The following is a 17,771-nucleotide window of genomic DNA, read 5'->3' as shown; positions in this document are numbered from 1 at the left end:
CCTTTAACATCGTAAAACATCCCAAAGCGCTTCACAGGAGTATTACAAGACAAAAAAGTTGACACCGAGCCATAAGGAGAAATTAGGGCAGATGACCAAACACTTGGTCAAAGAGTTAGGTTTTAAGGAGTGTCTTAAAGGAGGAAAGAGAGGCGGAGAGGTTTAGGCAGAGAATTCCAGAGCTTAGCGCCTGAACTTCATGAGTATGGACGCTCCAAAAAAAGTTTTAAAACGGAGTAAGAAAGACAATACAATATCGGCAACATTAATTATCATTACAGAACCAAAGGTAGCGAGATAGCACTGTTGTTTGAGGTATAGGGGTTGAAGTGCAGTGCGATATTATTAATGAACACACAGCATTCATTCAATTCTTTCATTGCTACTTCATTGATAATCAGCTCTTTTAAATAGGTTAAAGTCTTCTTCCCAAAATAGCGGAGAGAAGAATCTTATAACCATGTTCATTACTAATATCGCATGGCTGCAATCCAGCTAGGTATAAAGATGAACATCGGAGCCAATTCCAGAATTTGGAGTAGAATGGAAACGGGAAAGAAGACATGCCGAAGAAAATTGAAGAAAAGCACACTCCTTTCATCTCACCCATCCCCAACTCCACCCACAGACACACCCAACGGTTGTGCCTATGTCATACAGTGAGACTTCAATGCTTTAGAGTGCCAATGTGGAATGAAGGAAAAAGGAATAGTTTATTCAATTGCTGAATGCAGAAATGGAACATGTTAAAAATTAGGAGTATTTTGAGGAGAGCACAAACTGGTAAATCATGAAATTTTAATTCCAGAATTAAGAGTTTGGGTTCTAACCAAGCATGGAATACTGCATACAGTTTTGGTTTCCATATTTACGAAAGGATATACTTGCTTTGGAGGCAGTTCAGAGAAGGTTCACTAGGTTGATTCCGGCAATGAGGGGGTTGACTTATGAGGAAAGGTTAAGTAGGTTGGGCCTCTACTCATTGGAATTCAGAAGAATGAGAGGTGATCTTATCGAAGTGTATAAGATTATGAGGGGGCTTGACAAGGTGGATGCAGAGAGGATGTTTACACTGAGAGACTGGAACTAGGGGGCATAATCTTAGAATAAGGGGCCGCCCATTTAAAACTGAGATTAGGAGGAATTTCTTCTCTCAGAAGGTTGTAAATCTGTGGAATTCACTGCCTCGGAAAGCTGTGGAAACATAGAAACATAGAAAATAGTTGCAGGAGTAGGCCATTCGGCCCTTCGAGCCTGCACCACCATTCAATAAGATCATGGCTGATCGTTCACCTCAGTACACCTTTCCCGCTTTCTATCTGTACCCCTCAATCCCTTTAGCCGTAAGGGCCATATCTAACTCCCTCTTGAATATATCGAACGAACTGGCATCAACAACTCTTTGCGGTAGAGAATTCCACAGGTTAACAATTCTCTGAGTGAAGAAGTTTCTCCTCATCTCGGTCCTAAATGGCTCACTCCTTATCCTTAGACTGTGACCCCTGGTTCTGGACTCCCCAACATCGGGAACATTCTTCCTGCATCTAACCTGTCCAGTCCAATCAGAATTTTGTGTTTTTCTATGAGATCCCCTCTCATTCTTCTAAACTCCAGTGAATACAGGCCCAGTCGATCCAGTCTCTCCTCATATGTCAGTCCTGCCATCCTGGGAATCAGTCTGATGAACCTTCACTGCACTCCCTCAATGGCAAGAACGTCCTTCCTCAGATTAGGAGACCAAAACTGAACACAATATTCCAGGTGAGGCCTCACCAAGGCCCTGTACAACTGCAGTAAGACCTCCCTGCTCCTATACTCAAATCCCCTAGCTATGAAGGCCAATATACCATTTGCCTTCTTCACCGCCTGCTGTACCTGCATTCCAACTTTCAATGACTGATGTACCATGACCCCCAGGTCTCGTTGCACCACCCCTTTTCCTAATCTGTCGCCTTCCAGATAATATTCTGTCTTCCTGTTTTTGCCACCAAAGTGGATAACCTCACATTTATCCACATTATACTGCATCCGGGACATTGAATAAATTTAAGACAGAGATAGACAGTTTCTTAACTGCTAAGGGGATAAGGGGTTATGGGGAGCGGGCAGGAAAGTGGACCTGAGTCCATGATTGGATCAGCCAAGATTGTATTAAATGGCGGAGCAGGCTCGAGGGGCCGTATGGCCTACTCCTGCTCTTATTCTTATGTTCTTATGTATGAGGTTAATTACATAATTCAACGCTCGAAGGCAGTGCGTATCGGAGATGAGACTACAGCATTACAGGCCAATTCTCTAATCCTCACTCGCGAGAGTGTGGCTCCCCCACTGGGACAGCAGAATTCAATCAGAACACTTGTTATATTTTTTCCCTACCAGTTTTCTTATTCTTTCCTCCCTCTCTAAACACACAGACTCCTGAAGGAGTTGACTCTTTGCTAGTATGAGTGCCAGACACCCTCTTAAACATCACCTAAACATAGGAGTCTTAACAAGGATTTCTGGCAGGCTTATTGGCCATGGGAGAAGTTACAGCCAAATCCAATCCTATCCCTACCCAACAGCATCACATGTGCATTTCCAGCAGAGGCTGCTGGGTAGCGATCTGGAGTGGGAGCCCTTGTCATTTTTCCCACCCTAATTTAAGGATACAGAGCATAAGGACTGGATTTTGTGCGGGGTCAAAGGGCATGATCAGTGGCGGGTCGGGTGGGAAAGTGTTTTTTTTCCCCCCAGAGGGTCAGAACCCCACACGCCTTTACCAAATGCCAGCGCTGAGCAGATCCGACACGTAGAGGCAACTAAAATCATTAGTGGGAGGCAACTAAAATTATTAGTGGCTTGTTTACAGCCACATATCAATGTTTCTTCCCCAGCTTTTTGGATTTGACAAGTCGCCCACCAGTTTCCTGCTGTGCCTAGACCTCATCTGTGAAGCTGAGGTGGAGGTCAGTAGCCATTGAATAGCTGATGAATTGACAGCTTCAAGTGTCAAGTCAAAACTTCCAGCCGATTGAGATATGTTCCCTTAGAAACATAGAAAATAGGAGTAGGCCATTCGGCCCCTCGCGTCTGCACCGCCATTCAATATGATCATGGCTGATCCTCTATCTCAACACCATGTTCCCACATTTTCCCCATACCCCTTGATGCCTTTTGTTTCTAGAAATCTATCTGTCTCCCTTTTAAATATATTCAGTGTCTTGGCCTCCACAGTCTTCTGTGGTAGAGAATTCCACAGGTTCACCACCCTCTGAGTGAAAACATTTCTCCTCATCTCGATCCTAAATTTCCTACCCAGTATCCTGAGACTGTGACCCCTTGTTCTAGATTTCCCAGCCAGGGGAAACATCCTCCCCGCATCCAGTCTGTCCAACCCAGTCAGAATTTTGTACATTTCAATGAGATCCCCTCTCAATCTTCTAAACTCTAGTGAATACAGGCCTAGTCGACCCAATCTCTCATCATATGACAGTTCTGCCATCCCAGGAATCAGTGAACCTTCGCTACATCCCTCTATGGCAAGTATATCCTTTCTTAGGTAAGGAGAAAAAAACTGCACACAATACTCCAGGTGTGGTCTCACCAAGGCCCTGTATAACTGTACTAAGACATCCTTGCTCCTGTACTCAAATCCTCTTGCAATGAAGACCAACATACCATTTCTTCCTAATTGCTTGCTGCACCTGCATGTTTGCTTTCAATGACTGGTTTACAAGGACACCCAGGTCCCTCTATTCATCAACTCTTCCCAAGCCATCACCATTTAAATAATACTTTGTCCTTATGTTTTTCCTACCAAAGTGGATAACTTCACATTTATCCACTTTATACTGCATCTGCCAATCACTCAACCGATCTAAATCGCCTTGCAGCATCTTTGCATCCTCCTCACAACTCACAATCCCATCTAGTTTTGTGTCTACTTAACCACTAGCTTCTCCACACTACAGATTCAGGATGCTGCAAGTCTTTGCACAAGTCTCCAACTAGTCTGACCTCATTACCACTCCCACTATTGACAGATCACTTCTGTCATCTCTACTTCACTTGCCATCTATTACATCAGCATGGGTGCCCTTTAAACTCGCTCATCCTGGTCCTCAGAATCCCACCAAATTCAGCTCCAACATCATCATAGGCAGTCCCTCAAAGCGAGGATGACTTGCTTCCACATCAAAAAGGAATGAGTTCACAAGTGTTTCAATGAAGGACCTGATATTCTAGATCCTGAACTACATCTTGGAGGGTGGAAGATGCCTGTGCTTGGATTTTTTAACATGTAGTGGCCGTTGCACACCAGCCACCACATGGGCTTGAGAGAGTTCGGTCTTGGTCCATTGGTAAGGATTACCCCAGACAACTGGAGACCAGCTCTGCTGCACGGACCGAGTGCGCACATATATTGTAGTGTGGGCTGGCTCGTGCTGCCCCTGGACCCTCACCTCTCCTGGGCCCCGGTCACTTCCATCTACAAACTCTTGCCGCTCCTTCGCCCCATACTGCTGTGCCTGCCCGCACTGCAATCAGTGACCTGACTTCGCTGCCGTCGCATGCCGCCGCACGCTGCTCCCTCTGATGGCCCCATCCTGCTGATGGTCTTGCAGGCCGGGACCGCGCCGATTTCCGGGCCAGGCTGGGCCGCTGCACGCTGCTCCCTCTAGCTCCAACACCAACATCACCAGGCACACCGGCTTCACCAACACCATCCTTCTCTGCAATCAACTGATGCGACACAGGGCATCAGTACCCGACCACATTGCTGCCAAGGATAGTCTCACCATGGTCACATTTACTTCACTGGACGCTGTACACCATGGCTGCCGCATGATACGCCAGGTTCGCACCACCCCACACCAATACCATAAAGCATCCCTATAATGCCCAAGCCATTCCTTTCAAACTCATCACAATTGCAGGGGATACCGTTATGTCTCACTGCAATTCACTAAGCCACTTCCAAAGGTGCACACAAATCTGTCCAAGAACACAAAGTATTGAAAATAAAGGTTTCAGTGTTTGACACATTAACAGAAACTTTACATGAACATTGCATAAAACATCCAAGTGCCTACTCTTGTGTGTTGTTAGTTAGCATGATTGGACTGGGATGGGGGAAGAGTGTGAGGGGTGGCTAGCGAGATGGGGATGTGATAATGTAGATAGAGAGGGATGAGTGGTGGTGCAAGGCAAGTTGGTGTGAGTAGGGAAGGCAGAGTAATAGTGATGTGATGAGAGGCACAGCAGAATGAGGTTGAGTGTAGCTTTCTAATAATGTTTCGGGATCTACAAAAGACCCATCAGTCAGAGGGAGCAGCGTGGTGAGTCGGGAGGCCAGCTGGTGCAGCTGCAGGGAGAAAGCAAAAAAGTAGAAAGAAATCGAAGGGTGAAGTCACAGCCAAGGGCTGGTGATTGGTGAGTAGTTTTTCTTCTTTTTCTTTTATCAGTAGGTAACCTTTATCATTGTTGTTGCCAAATTAAGTTAATCTAGGGAGAGCTCAGACATGTGTCATGCTCCTCCTGTACTATGTGGGAAGTCAGGGACGCTCCCAGTGTCCCGGACAACTACATATGCAGAAATTGTATCCAGCTGCAGCTCCTGACAGACTGCATTGCGGCAGTAGAGCTGCGGGTGGATTTACTCTGGAGCATCCGCGATGCTGAGGATGTCGTGAATAGCACATTTAATAAGTTGGCCACACCGCAGGTAAAGGTTACACAGCCAGATAGGGAATGGCCGACCAACAGGAAGAGCAGTGGAAGGAAGGTAGTGCAGGGGGCCCCTGCGGTCATCCCCTTGCAAAACAGATACACCGCTTTGGGTACTGTTGAGGGGGATGACTCATCAGGGGAAAGCAGCAGCAGCCAAGTTCATGGCACCGTGGGTGGCTCTGCTGCACAGGAGAGCAGGAAAGAGAGTGGGAGAGCTACAGTGGTAGAGGATTCTATTCTAAGGGGAATAAATAGACGTTTCTGCGGCTGCAATCGAGACTCCAGGATGGTATGTTGCCTCCCTGGTGCAAGGGTCAAGGATGTCTTGGAGCGGCTGCAGGACATTTTGAAAGGGGGAGAGTGAACAGCCAGTTGTCATGGTGCATATAGGTACCAACGATATAGGTAAAAAATGGGATGAGGTCCTACAAGACAACTTTAGGGAGTTAAGAGCTAAATTAAAAAGTAGGACCTCAAAGGTAGTCATCTCAGGATTGCTACCAGTGCCACGTGCTAGTCAGAGTAGGAATTGCAGGATAGCTCAGATGAATATGTGGCTTGAGGAGTGGTGCAGAAGGGAGGGATTCAAATTCCTGGGACATTGGAACTGGTTCTTGGGGAGGTGGGGCCAGTACAAACCGGACGGTCTGCACCTGGGCAGGATGGGAACCAATGTCCGAGGGGGACTGTTTGCTAGTGCTGTTAGGGAGGAGTTAAACTAATATGGCAGGGGGATGGGAACCTATGCAGGGAGATAGAGGGAAGTAGAATGGGTGCAGAAGCAAAAGATAGAAAGAAGAAAAGTAAAAGTGGCAGGCAGAGAAACCCAAGACAAAAAGCAAAAAGGGCAACATTGCAGCAAAATTCTAAAAGGGCAAAGTGTGTTAAAACGACAAGCCTGATGGCTCTGTGCCTCAATGCGAGGAGTATTCATAATAAGACGGACAAATCAACTACACAGGCAGCAAGTAACGAATATGATATAATTGCGATTACGGGGAGATGGCTCCAGGGTGACCAAGGCTGGGAACTCAACATTGAGGGGTATTCAACATTCAGGAAGGATAGACAGAAAGGAAAAGGAGGTGGGATGGCGTTGCTGGTTAAAGAGGAAATTAACGCAATAGTAAGGAAGGACATTAGTTTGGATGATGTGGAATCGGTATGGGTGGAGCTATGGAATACCAAAGAGCAGAAAACGCTAGTGGGAGTTGTGTACAGACCACCAAACAGTAGTAGAGGGGTTGGGGACCGCATCAAACAAGAAATTAGGGATGTGTGCAATAAAGGTACAGCAGTTATCATGGGTAACTTTAATCTACATATTGATTGGGCTAACCAAACTGGTAGCAATGCGGAGGAGCAGGATTTCCTGGAGTGTATTATGGATGGTTTTCTGGGCCAATATGTCAAGGAACCATCCAGAGGGCTGGCCATCCTAGGCTGGGTGATGTGTAATGAGAAAGGACTAATTAGCAATCTTGTTGTGCGAGGCCCCTTGGGGAAGAGTGACCATAATATGGTAGAATTCTTTATTCAGGTGGAGAGTGACACAGTTAATTCAGAGACTAGGGTCCTGAACTGAAGGAAAGGTCTCTTCAATGGTATGAGATGCGAATTGGCTAGTAAAGACTGCCGAATGATACTGAACGGGTTGACGGTGGATAGGCAATGGCAAACATTTAAAGATCACATGGATGAACAATTGTACATCCCTGTCTGGAGTAAAAATAAAACGGGGAAGGTGGCTCAACCGTGGTTAATAAAGGAAATTAAGGATAGTGTTAAATCCAAGGAAGAGGCATATAAATTGGCCAGAAAAAGCAGCAAACCTGAGGACTGGGAGAATTTTATAATTCAGTAGTGGAGGGCAAAGGTTTTAATTAGGAGGGGGGAAATAGAGTATGAGAGGAAGCTTGCTGGGAACATAAAAACTGACTTCACATATCTATAGAAGCTTTTGCAGAGAAAAAGATTAGTGAAGACAAACGTAGGTCCCTTGCAATCAGAATTAGGTGAATTTATAATGGAGAACAAAGAAATGGCAGACCAGTTGAACAAATTCTTTGGTTCTGTCTTCACGAAGGAAGACACAAATAACCGTCCGGAAATACTAGGGGATCGAGGGTCTAGTGAGAAGGAGGAACTGAAGAAAATCCTTATTAGGCGGGAAATTGTGTTAGGGAAATTGATGGGATTGAAGGCCGATAAAACCCCGGGCCTGATAGTCTGCATCCCAGAGTACTTAAGGAAGTGGCCCCAAAAATAATGGATGCATTGGTGATCATTTTCCAACAGTCTATCGACTCTGGATCAGTTCTTATGGACTGGAGGGTAGCTAATGTAACACCACTTTTTAAGAAAGGAGGGAGAGAGAAAACGGGGAATTATAGACCGGTTAGCCTGACATCAGTAATGGGGAAAATGTTGGAATCAGTTATTAAGGATGAAATAGCAGCACATTTGGAAAGCGGTGACAGGATCGGTCCATGTCAGCATGGATTTATGAAAGGGAAATCATGTTTGACAAATCTTCCAGAATTTTTTGAGGATGTAACTGGTAGAGTGGGCAAGAGAGAACCAGTGGAGGTGGTGTATTTGGATTTTCAAAAGTGCTTTTGTCAAGATCCCACACAAGAGATTGGTGTGCAAAATTAAAGCACATGGTATTGGGGGTGATGTACTGACGTGGATAGAGAACTGGTTGGCAGACAGGAAGCAGAGAGTCGGGATAAACGGATCCTTTTCAGAATGGCAGGCAGTGACCAGTGGGGTGCCGCAGGGCTCAGTGCTGGGACCCCAGCTATTTACAATATACATTAATGATTTAGATGAAGGAATAGAGTGTAATATCTCCCAAGTTTTCAGATGACACTAAGCTGGGTGGCGGTGTGAGCTGTGAGGAGGACGCTAAGAGGCTGCAGGGTGACTTGGACAGGTTAGGTGAGTGGGCAAACGCATGGCAGATGCAGTATAATGTGGATAAATGTGAGGTTATCCACTTTGGGGGCAAAAACACAAAGGCAGAATATTATCTGAATGGCAGCAGATTAGGAAAAGGGGAGGTGCAACAAGACCTGGGGGTCATGGTAGATCAGTCATTGAAAGTTGGCATGCAGGTACAGCAGGCGGTAAAGAAGGCAAATGGTATGTTGGCCTTCATAGCTAGGGGATTTGAGTATAGGAGCAGGGAGGTCTTACTGCAGTTGTACAGGGCCTTGGTGAGGCCTCACCTGGAATATTGTGTTCAGTTTTGGTCTCCTAATCTGAGGAAGGATGTTCTTGCTATTGAGAAAGTGCATCGAAGATTCATCAGATTGATTCCTGGGATGGCAGGACTGACATATGAGGAGTGATTGGCTCGACTGAGCCTGTATTCACTGGAGTTTAGAAGGATGAGAGGGGATCTCATAGAAACATATACAATTCTGATGGGACTGGACAGATTAGATGTAGAAAGAATGTTCCCGATGTTGGGGAAGTCCAGAACCAGGGAACATAGTCTAAGGATAAGGGGTAAGCCATTTAGGACTGACATGAGGAGAAACTTCTTCACTCAGTGAGTTGTTAACCTGTGGAATTCCCTGCCACAGAGAGTTGTTGATGCCAGTTCATTGGATATATTCAAGAGAGAGTTAGATATGGCCCTTACGGCTAAAGGGAGCAAAGGGTATGAAGAGAAAGCAGAAAAGGGCTACTGAAGTGAATGATCAGCTATGATCTTATTGAATGGTGGTGCAGGTTTGAAGGGCCGAATGGCCTAATCCTGTACCTATTTTCTATGTTTCTATGTTTCTATGAAACATTTGCAGCAATGCAGCAAGTCCTCCTGATCACATCCCTGCTTGTGTCATCCTGTGCAATGTGCAACCGGGTTGTGTTGATCTCCTTGGGGAGGTCTCTTCCACCCATTGGAATGGAAGAGGACCTCCCTGTGTGTTGTGACTCCCTCCATAGCATATGGGGGGTGTCATGGGAGAGCCTGGGTGCAGCATTGCACCTCTGTACAGTGCTCGTCAAGTGTTTGTAGTACCTCAAAGTTGTAGAACACTGGCAGCACAAATGTCAAAAGAAAGTTAGCCATGGTCCCTTTAAGGAAATCAGCTGATAACACATCTAATGTTAAGTCCAATAAACAGATTACTGAAAATGGGGTAACTAACTACAAGGACAGAAGACAGGAAAGATACAGCTTCAAGTTGATAGGTGACAAAGTACACTAATGTGAACTGGTACTGAACCATTGAGAGAGAGAGAAGACATGCATAAAAAACAAACCGTAACACTGGGGATTGAACCTGAACCTGAAATCTTTCTTATCTGTATGGGTCAAGTACTCACTGAATAAACTCACCAAGAGATCAGGTGGACCCATTATTAAAATATTATTAAAATATAGGAGTGTTTAAATATTCATACGGCATGAGAATCAGATGGAAGGCATCCAAGGGTACTTAAAGAAATCAGGGTAGATTATAGAGATTTTTCACAGCTCACTATGATAGAAAATAGTTGCTGTTATTCCAATTTCTTAACCTTTCACCAGTTTGATGAAAACTCATGCCTCCAAGACCCAAAAAATGTTTGTTTTCAAGCTCATGTATTCTAATGCTGAAAATTATTAAAAAGGCTTGCATTTATATAGCACCTTTCATGACCACCAGACCTCTCAAAGTTCTTTACAGCCAATGAATTACTTGTTTTTATAAAGTGTAGTCACTGTTGTAATGTAGGAAACGTGGCAGTCAATTTGCACACAGCAAGCTCCCACATACAGCAATGTGATAATGACCAGATAATCTGTTTTTTTAGTGATGGTGATTGAGGGATAAATATTGGCCAGGAGACCAGGGATAACTCCTCATGCTCTTCTTTGAAATAGTACCATGGAATCTTTTATATCACCCGAAAGAGCAGACAGGACTTCAGTTTAACGCCTCATCCAAAAGATTTATATACCATCAATTGTCATAAATTGACTCAATTTCCCCCTCCCCACACCCAATTTATTTTTGCTGCTATTATGTTTCCTGAGCCAACCAACTAAAGACACAGCTAAAAAGATAAACTCATAAAAAATTTAAATAAACCACAAAATAAATTTTCAATTTACCCAGAGAATTGACTACCTCCTGTTAGATGGGTAATTTGAAAGCTTTTTGTGAATTCTTTAAATTATGTTTTTTTTGGGATGTATACAAGTTTAATAATTAAAGGTGTATATAATTAATAAGCTTTGTATCCGGGGCATCATGATACTGTTCTATTCCCATCCCACAGCTTCTACACTTTCCGTGAGTTAGCTAACTATGCTAATACTTTCTGGGCTCAGCACGTGCTCCTCAGTGTTTCCTTGGGGCCTCTCTGCATGCAAACACTTTGGAAATATTTAAAACATAATTAAAAACTATTGAGAGAGTCAATGTAATAGAGAGATAACCTTTCAGAGGCCGAATGCCCTTCTCTCACCCTTGGCTGCTCTTATGCTCTAATGTCTCAAGAAAGGTTTTGAAAAAACTCACTAGCTGATCTCCTGCAGCAATGCCAGACAAAAATGAAAACTCTTACTCTTTTGCTGCAAATGTGTCTCTGCTTGCAGTCCATTCTCTAATACCATTTGTCTGCATCCCGTTGCCTTTGTTTGTTTTCTACTATTCCTTTTTGCATGGCTCTCACTTTCGATCATTGTTATCTCTATCTCTTCTATCAACTCTTTTTGTCACACTGTATCTGATTTACACTATCACCCAAAGTCAAAATTACCACATTCTATTTTCATTACGCTTTAATATTATGAAGCAGTTGGCCGCTATATGGTGTTAAAATGCAGGCCCATCACAGAATCTGCTGTTCCATTAATTTCAAATTCAAAATGACTCCCGCTGTCTACGTCTGAGTAACACAAACGTGAGATAAGAATACAAGGGGTAATTCTGCAAGCCTGGGCTCCTAGCGGGGTGCTCTGATCATTGGAAGTGCATGTCAGATATCCAGAGCTATCACCAACCCATGCAATGGTGTCCCAGGTGACAAGATTGTAGCATCAACTCTACAATTTAAAAAAAACGACCTATTCAGAAGAAAGAAATACTTGCATTTAAATACCGCCTTTAACGACCTTAGGACATCCCAAAGCACATTACAGCCAATGGGGTACTTTTGAAGTGTAGTCACTATTGCGACAGACAATTTGCATGCAGCAAGGTCCCACAAACAGCAATGAGGTAATCTGTTTTAATGATGTTGGTTGAAGGACAAATATTGGCCAGGACACCCCTGCTCCTCTTCACATTGTGCCATGGGATGTTTTACGTCCACCTGAGAATGCAGACGGGGCCTCGGTTTAATGTTTCATCCGAAAGACAGCACCAATGGCAGTGGGGCTTGAACCCCTGTCTTTCTGACTCAGAGGCGAGAATGCTCTCACTGAGCCACGGCTAACATAAGATACATAGTAATTTGGCAGATCAATGCCTATGGTGATAAAATGTACAGTTGTGCACACTGGTGCTACAATGAATTGCTCACACATGATGGTCATACGAGGTAGAACATAAAATATTCCAGGTACGATAATCAAAAGAGTGCATCATGTTACACTTTATGAAATTGCCACGGGAACAAGAACATTAAGGTGTCATAAAGTCCCAGGATCTGATAGACACTTTAATGGAATTTTAATGAAGCAAGAGTTGGACCACATTTGAAATGTTCAGCTCAGTTTTACATTTATGAATAGAACAGAATTTTTTTTACAATAATATAATGCATACTTAAGTGCCACACTGCAATTTTAATGGCATTATAGCTGTAGCTGTCCATTCTAAACAAGATAGTTCCATAGAATCACATTGGGCATGGTTTGCATGCAAATTGTATAACTTAAATATATACGCACTGAAGTGCCTCCTGATGAGCAAATCAGCTTATAGCATCATCACTAGGGTTTACGGAAGCAGGTCCATTGAGCCATTCAAGACAGTTCAAAGGACAACTAGGTTGTCTTCGGGTGCAGGTGACGGTGTAGTGTACGGGAAAGAGGGCAGAGAGGAAAGTGATGCAGGCTTTTACAACCATAAAAGCAACTGAAGAGTGCTAGTTACGTGTGCAAGCTCAGGAGGGAGCAGAAGCAGAAGGAAAACATGAATGGCAACTCGTCAAGAAGAAGGCGGCAGCCCGCAAGGCAAAGGAAAAGTGGCCTCCTACAGAAACGAGAGGCAAAAGACGGCTACCGTCCATGACGGACAACAGTGGCTCCAGCTCATCCGATGATGAATGGCGAGGCAAAAGTCCCCACTACCACCAACAGAAGAGGCAAAACGCCAATGCGACCAGCGCATTCCAGCTCCGGGACCCCGGGAGCAGTGATGTCACCGATGCACCCCTGCTCCGGATTTCCTGGAGCAACGAAGCAACGGATGAAACCCAGCTCTGGATTTCCGGGAGCGACGAAGCCACCAATGCACCCCCACTCCGGATCTGTGGGAGCGACGAAGCGACAGGGGATGCACACAAGGAACAACCAACACCAGACGAGGGCAGCCCAGTTGACATGGAGGACCCCCCGTCCACACTGCTGCCGTCCCCTGGTCGAACCATCCCCTAGGCAGAGGACAACCCATATCTCAGCCAACGTGCAGTAGAAAAGTTTAAATTTACCTTATGTATACGGGAACAGGCCACAGGGCTAAAGGACTGCGCGTTCAAAATGTAATCTTTGGATTGTAATCACCAATTTAAAAATGGATTTAAAGATTGCATCCATTAACGTGTGCAGCATTAAGTCAACTACGCGATGTGTTTCTACCTTGGGGTACCTCGCCAAGGTCAAGGCAGACCTGCTATTCTTGCAGGAGTGTGGCTCAGCAGTTACCGGCAGTGGTCGCAATGGTGGTCCCACGGACCATCCGTCTGGTCAGGAGGCAACGACTGCCGTTCCTCCGGCCTGGGCATTCTGCTGCGGGGAGGCCACTTCACCATCACCGAAGTTAAGGAGGTGGTGGGCGGCCGCCTCCTCGTAGCAGATGTATTGTATAAAAATGTTCCTCTAAGGCTGATTAACGTGTATGCCTCGCCTCTCAGAAGCGAGCGGCTGGCCCTCCTCCAGCAGCTCCCACAGCTGCTGGCGACATCCAGACCAGTCGTTCTGGGCGGTGATTTCAACTGCATCATCGATGCGGCTGGACGATCCAGCAGAGCCGACAGCAAACTGGACACCACATCCAAACTCCTGATGGACATGGTAAAAGATGCCAAGCTGTGCGACGTCTTCAGCAACCCTGCAGATGGAGCACCGCGCAGATACACCTGGTCAAGACCAGACGGGTCCGCCCGTTCCAGAATAGACTTCCTGTTTGTGTCCCACATGCTCAAGGTCAGATCCACCGACGTCAAGCCGGTGTTCTTCTCTGACCACTGCCTCCTACTGGCCGACTGTCTTCCACAGGAAGACGAGAAAGTTGGCAGGGGGATATGGAAGCTCAACGTGAAACTGTTGACCCCGGAAAACGTTGAGGAACTCAAGAGGGACTACAAAGGTTGGAGAACCGTAAAACCCCTCTGTGATTCCCCGATGCACTGGTGGGAAACAATCAAGACAAACATCAAGAGGTTCTTCATCCTCAAAGGTGTTCAGGAGGTGAGAGGGAGACAGAGGGAATTGCCCCAACTCCAGAAGAGTATGCAAAACCTGCTCCTCCTGCAGTCGATGGGGGTCGATGTCGCGGAGGAACTCCAAGAGGTGAAGGGCCAGCAAGCCTCGCTGTTTGCCTCAGAGTCCTCCAAAATCATTTTCCGCTCCAGAGTCCGCTCCGTCGAGCAGGATGAGACGTGTTCGCGTTTCTTCTTCCAAAAGGTACACAGGGGGAGCTCTGATCAGCAACCTAAAAGAAGATGGTTCTGTGACGTCTTCACAGCCCAACATGCTGAGGATCAGCAAATCCTTCTATGCCGGGCTGTACGACGTCAAGCCCACAGACCGCGCAGCCTCCCTGTCGTCTATCTCAGAGGTCTTAGACGACAGCGAACGGCAGAGTCTGGACCACCCGCTAATTCTGTTCGAGATGACAAAGGCTGTCCGGTCCCTCGCAATGAATAAAACTCCCGGAAGCGACGGCTTACTGGTCGAGTTGTATTCGGCTCTGTGGGACTGGATGGGCCCAGACCTGCTGGAAGTGTACGGGGGTATGCTTCTGGCCGGCAGTATGTCAGAATCAATGAGGAAAGGCATCATCACCCTCATCTACAAGCAGAAGGGGGAAGAGGGAGGAAATCAAAAACTGGCGGCCCATTGCGCTGCTTAATGTGGACTACAAGGTCCTGTCGAAGGCCATGGCAAACAGGGTCAAGTCTGTCCCCAGCAGGAAGATCTCTGATGGCTCGTGCTACTCAGGGATATGATTGCCTACGTGCGGGACAGGAGGGTGGACACCTGTTTAATCAGCTTGGACCAGGAGAAGGCCTTTGACAGGATATCACACACGTACCTGGTGGACGTGCTCTCCAAGATGAGGTTTGAGGAGGGTATCTGCAATTGGATCCAACTGCTCTACACAGACATCAGTAGCACAGTTCTAATCAACGAGTGGGAAACTGAAAGCTTTCCGATCAGGTCTGGAGTCAGGCAAGGCTGTCCCCTCTCCTCTGTCTTGTTTGTGTGCTGTATCGAGCCCTTTGCCGAGTCCATCAGGAAGGATGCGGGCATTAGGGGGATGACAATCCCAGGCAGCAGAGGCGCTCAGGTCAAGACCTCCTTGTATATGGACGACGTCATCGTCTTTTGCTCGGATCCGCAGTCGGTCCGCGGATTGCTCACAATCTGCGACCAGTTTGAACTGGCCTCGGGAGCGAAGGTAAATCGCAGCAAAAGCGAGGCCATGTTCTTTGGCAACTGGGCCGACGATCCTTTATTCCCTTCACCGTGAAGTCACATTACCTGAAGGTTTTGGGAATATGGTTCGGAGCAGACGGGGCATGTGTCAAAAACTGGAAGGAGCATATCGCTAAAGCGAAACATAAACTGGGATGGTGGAAGCTGCGCTCACTCTCCATTGCAGGAAAGAACCTGGTCATCAGGAGTGAGGTGCTCTCAGTGTTGTTGTACGTGGCGCAGGTCTGGCCCATACCCCGCTCCTGTGCCGTGGCCGTCACCCGAGCCGTCTTCCACTTTGTCTGGAGATCGAAAATGGACCGTGTCCTCAGAGACACAATGTACAAATTTCTGGACAAGGGGGGGGAAAAGGACGTTCCGAACGTGTCTCTCATCCTGATGGCCACCTTTGTGTGCGGCTGCATCAAGCTGTGCATAGACCCTTCGTACGCAAACGGCAAGTGTCATTACGTGCTGAGATTCTATCTGTCCCCGGTGTTGCGAAGGATGGGTCTGGCTAGGCTGCCGCGGAACGCTCCGAGCAGTTGGACCATGCCTCAGCACCTGTCCTTCGTGGAAAAGTTTTTCAAGAAAAACACTTTTGATCACAAGGCCATAAAGCAGTGGTCGGCACGCAAGGTCCTGGATGCCTACAAAAGGCGGCGATGATGGATCTTGTTGGACGGTTCCCCAAGCAGACTGTCGAACTCGTTTGGCAGAATGTCTCATCGCCAGAACTTTCACACAAGCACCAAGACGTAGCTTGGTTGGCAGTGAGAAGGGCCCTACCCGTCAGATCCTTCATGCACAGCCGGGGTTTCAGAGACACAGCACTCTGCCCCCAAGTTGGCTGTGGTGCGGACGAGACCGTCATCCATCTCCTTTGGGACTGCCCCTTTGCAAGGCAGGTCTGGAAGGAGATGCAGTGGTTGCTGTTGAGGTTCATTCCAAGCAGCTCCGTAACACAGGACTCTGTGCTCTACGGACTGTTTCCAGGGACACACGCCGAGACAGACATCATCTGCCTGCTGGAGGGCCATCAAGTCGGTGAAAGGCGCACTTTGGTCTTGCTGAAATTTGCTGATCTTCCAGAGCAAGGAGATATCCACGTCTACGTGTTGCAGACTGGCGCAATCCAAGATCCAGGAGTACGTGCTGAGGGACACACTAAAAATTGGTGCAGTCGCCGCAAAGGCACGGTGGGGAAGAGTCACAGTTTAAGGCCCTTCCGCACGGTAAACCCAGGGGTTTAAAACTCCCGTCGGGCTGTACTTGTAAACCTTTGTATACATAGAGCACCATGATCTGAAAAAATCTATGCAATGCCATGTATAATGCAAGTTCAGCAACTGTTTAGTAATGTATGTTGTAAAGAAATGTAACTGTACCCTCACCCGTTCCGTGTACTGTATAGTGCCACATGTAACGTAATTTGATGACTGTATTACAATGTATCCTGAATTGTACCCTGAAATGTAAAGCAAGCAAATGTATTGAACTGAACTGCCGTCAGCATCCAAATGTATTGTATGGAATTGCTGACCGCATCCAAATGTGCTGAACTGCCTTCCAAAGTAGCGTGCAAATTTTTATATGAATAAAGTATATATTTTGAACTTCAAAAAAAGCTCAGAAGTAAAACAGAGCGGCATGATTCGAAGCAGAGAAAACTGGGAGATAAATTGTGCTTTTCTCTCGATTTTGCTGCTATCATGGGTGCGCAAATTACATTTGGCTGTGGCATGAAAAGTTTTAAAGGTTGCAAACTATTTAGTGGTGGTGCATCCTCAAAGAGACAGAGCATTAACTTTGCAGCAACAAGAGATGCAAGAGACATAATTAAAATGTAATTTCAGAAACCACACCTTACTTGGCGCAACTCCCAGCCCACTGTCTTATAGAGAAGTAATCAGTAACAAATAATCCCCACCTCCCTCCAAAGTAAACTTAGTCTGATTGGTCAAGGGTTTTCCCAATTGTCCCATTGCAGCTCGCTTTTCTCTGCTTCAACATTTCAATCTTCCCACACCACGTGTGTGCAGCCCAAGTATAAAAGGCCAGCCATTTTGTATATTAGTCACTTAAGGCCTTAATAAAGCAGAGCCAAGGTCATAGCTCTTGGAGTTAAACAGGACTCAGTCTAACAGTTATTGCAAACACATTTGGCGACGAGGCAAGAATCTTTGCATGC

At 46.2% G+C, this 17,771-nt stretch overlaps 1 protein-coding gene across 1 annotated transcript in view; it reads right to left on the bottom strand.

The window, feature by feature from the left end:
- LOC139264338 (doublecortin domain-containing protein 2-like) overlaps positions 1-17,771 on the bottom strand; it is a 331,073-nt gene that overhangs the window by 98,006 nt on the left and 215,296 nt on the right. Inside the window, exon 8 of the mRNA XM_070880624.1 lies at positions 3,298-3,311. Within this exon, the coding sequence (XP_070736725.1) occupies positions 3,298-3,311 (14 nt within the window). The remainder of the gene's footprint in view (positions 1-3,297; positions 3,312-17,771) is intronic.

The sequence above is a fragment of the Pristiophorus japonicus genome, chromosome 5, assembly GCF_044704955.1.
Source record: "Pristiophorus japonicus isolate sPriJap1 chromosome 5, sPriJap1.hap1, whole genome shotgun sequence".
Taxonomy (NCBI): domain Eukaryota; kingdom Metazoa; phylum Chordata; class Chondrichthyes; family Pristiophoridae; genus Pristiophorus; species Pristiophorus japonicus.
This window is presented reverse-complemented; position numbering and strand designations above follow the sequence as displayed.